The sequence below is a fragment of the Mastomys coucha genome, unplaced genomic scaffold, assembly GCF_008632895.1.
Source record: "Mastomys coucha isolate ucsf_1 unplaced genomic scaffold, UCSF_Mcou_1 pScaffold18, whole genome shotgun sequence".
NCBI classification, from domain to species: domain Eukaryota; kingdom Metazoa; phylum Chordata; class Mammalia; order Rodentia; family Muridae; genus Mastomys; species Mastomys coucha.
The window spans coordinates 3508993-3511915 of record NW_022196900.1 but is presented as its reverse complement, the minus strand read 5'-3'; the positions used below and the strand labels follow the sequence as shown (position 1 = coordinate 3511915).

The following is a 2923-nucleotide window of genomic DNA, read 5'->3' as shown; positions in this document are numbered from 1 at the left end:
GTGGATAAAGAAAGGAATGAAGCAGAGAAAAGAGTCCAGAGGGGCATCCCTCTGTACCATCCTGCCTCTGTAATGTCAGTGAGGGAGACAGACCCAAAGATACAGATCATGGCACGGGGACAGCAAGCAGGACAGATGTTCCAGCATGAGGCTGGGCTTGTTGGTGGCAAGAAATCAGGGCCATAGAGCTCAGGAAGCTTAGTAAAAGATTCAGAGACAGAGGGGGAACTCAATTTTCATGAAGAGTAGATTCTTCCAAATGCTATAGGATCTCTCCCCATGCCCCCTTCTTTCTCTCTCCCCCCCCTCTCTCCCCACTTCCCTCACCCCACAGAGGGTCTCTGTACATACATGCAGACCAAAGACACTCCCACATTTGCACAACCACAGAGAAGTTCTGCACGGGCCGGCCCCGTCCCTCCTGCCTGCACATGCTCACCTGAGGGGCTAGGCAGGACTGTGACCTGTGGATTCTGTGCCCTCCCTGCCCCCACAGAGGCACCCCACGTGCAGTACGAGCGTCTGGGCACAGATGTGACACTTCCGTGTGGGACAGCGAGCTGGGATGCAGCTGTGACATGGAGGGTAAATGGGACAGATCTGGCCCCTGACCTGGTCAATGGCTCTCAGCTGATACTACGAAGCTTAGAACTGGGCCACAGCGGCCTGTATGCCTGTTTCCACCGAGACTCCTGGCACCTGCGCCACCAAGTCCTTCTACATGTGGGTTGTAAGTATTGCCGTGGACTTTGACCTCCTATCGGATGCCTTAGCTTCCTTGAGAACTAGGCCACATCCCCTTCCCATTGGGTGGGAAGGAAAGGCGAGAGCTTCCCCCTGACCTTTGCCTTCTGATCCTACCCCTAACCTGTTCCTCTGACCTCTTGAGTCTCATCTTGCTCAGCGAGTCTAAACCCCTGGTCACTTTGCCTATACATCCTACCTGTGTGGAGGTCTTTAAATCCTGAAGTCCTTTTTGTCCCCTGTGGCACAGCAGGCAAAGGAGAGCTAGCAAGGCTTGGTGGGTAGGAAGAGATCCTAGGTTCACAGCTCTGAGCTGGAGTTGTCTCGCTGTGTCTGCTCAGAGTGCCTGAGGAAGGGAAATGGAGCATAAGGTTATTATACAAAGGAGCAGCCTGGGAGCTCCCGGGGGAAGAAGAAGGCTTCCTACAGTGGGAGATGTGTGGACATCTGGATTTAGAAGATACACAGAAACAAAATTTCTCTTTCTTTCTATTTGTATTTTTGTTGTTTTATTTTATTTTATTTTTGAAACAAGGTCTCACTATGTCACACTGGCTGGCTTGGTACTAACCAAGTAGAGAACAGACTGGCCTTAGACTCACAGGGAAGGGCCTGCCTCTGCCTCTGCCTCTCAAGTGCTAAGGTCCAAGGTGTGTGTCACCATACCTGGCTGGAAACATTTCTGACAGAGGTAACTAGGCCAGAGAGCCACTTGGGTTGATGACAATGGGGACAGGGAAGTACCAGGAAATTGGTGAGGGACATGGTCTGAATCGCGTTCAGACAGTAAAGAGTAACACAGTAGAGGGAGCCAGGCAGAGGCAGGAAGAGGCCCCCATGGTTCAGGGGACATGCTGAGGAGCTGGGAGCAGAGAATGGAGTGGAAGACACATGAACGTTGAGCATTCAGAGACTGGTGATGGGTTGGAGGTGGGAAGGTGGAGAGCCAGGGCTGGGGGCGTGGTCACTGTGACCAGAAGGAGCAGGAGGGAACATGGTTCTGTTTGAACAGTGGCTTCAGTCTCCCTGGATTCAGATCCAAGATGCGAATCCAAAGACGAGCTGTTTAGTTTGCAACGGATGGAAACCTTGTAGAGTGGTAAAGAGACACAGAGGAGGGAAGTTGTTAATAAAATAAAAAATGAGTAGTTATTAGGAAGAAAAAATGGTTCAGCGGGTAGACTCTCTCACATGGCAGAGGAAGAATCAGTTCCTGGAGCTGTCTTCTGATGCTGTAGCACAAATGCACAGCACATGCCAAATATAATGATGATGATGATGATGATGATGATGATGATGATGATGATGATGATGATGATGAATTAATTATTAGTAGGCATGGTGCACATACGATAACCTCAACACTCAGGAGACAGAAGCAGGAAAATTCCATTTTGTCGCTGACCTAACCTATCCAGTGACATCAGTCTCACACACAAAAAAAAGTACATTATCAGGTGTTTGTTGTCTTTTGATGATAAGAGCCACCAGGGAGGGCACTCTGGGTATAAGATGTTAAAGGCACCCTCAGAGTTATCCACCTGGGGTAAGGGAATTAGAATGTTTAACTCTCCTACCATTAGTTATGGAGGATTCTCCTGGGTGAGTTGGGGCCTGCTTGGATGTTTTAATTATCTCGCACTTTTGGTCCAACTCTTTGGTAGCCAGAGAGGTTTCTCCAGAAAATAATTGTGGAAGTAGGCAATGGAGTAGGTGAGATCTGCAGCAATGTCGATATCTGCTATAGATGTTACGAAATGGTCCTTGGGAAGGAAACCTGGCATTGGTCCAGAGTGAAGGCCACAGGCTCAAGGGTTCAAGGGGTTCAAGACCAGGCAGCTACTGGAGATGGAAATTCAGGGCTTGTCATTATTACAACTGAGAGAGGATGAGATGGGCAAAGGAGAGATTATAGAAGACAGAATTGAACCCTGAAGACCATCAGTGTGTAAGGTGTTGATGGAGAGGAGGAGCCAGTGGGAAGGAAGATGGAAGAACAGTGTGACTGGTCAAAGGAGTTGAGGGACACAGCATGGTGAGGTCATCAGGTAGGGGGCAGGTGCACAGGTGCCCAGCATCTGAGGTCATCAGGTGGGGGACAGGTGGCAGGTGCATGGTATGGTGAGGTCATCAACTAGGGGGCAGGTGGGCAGGTGCCCAACATGGTAAGGTCATCAGC

General features: G+C 49.8%; 1 protein-coding gene across 5 annotated transcripts in view; it reads left to right on the top strand.

The window, feature by feature from the left end:
- Cntfr (ciliary neurotrophic factor receptor) overlaps positions 1–2923 on the top strand; it is a 38627-nt gene that overhangs the window by 24212 nt on the left and 11492 nt on the right. For all 5 annotated transcript variants that reach the window (XM_031377099.1, XM_031377097.1, XM_031377098.1 and 2 more), the window contains one exon: positions 497–730. In XM_031377099.1, the coding sequence (XP_031232959.1) occupies positions 497–730 (234 nt within the window). The remainder of the gene's footprint in view (positions 1–496; positions 731–2923) is intronic.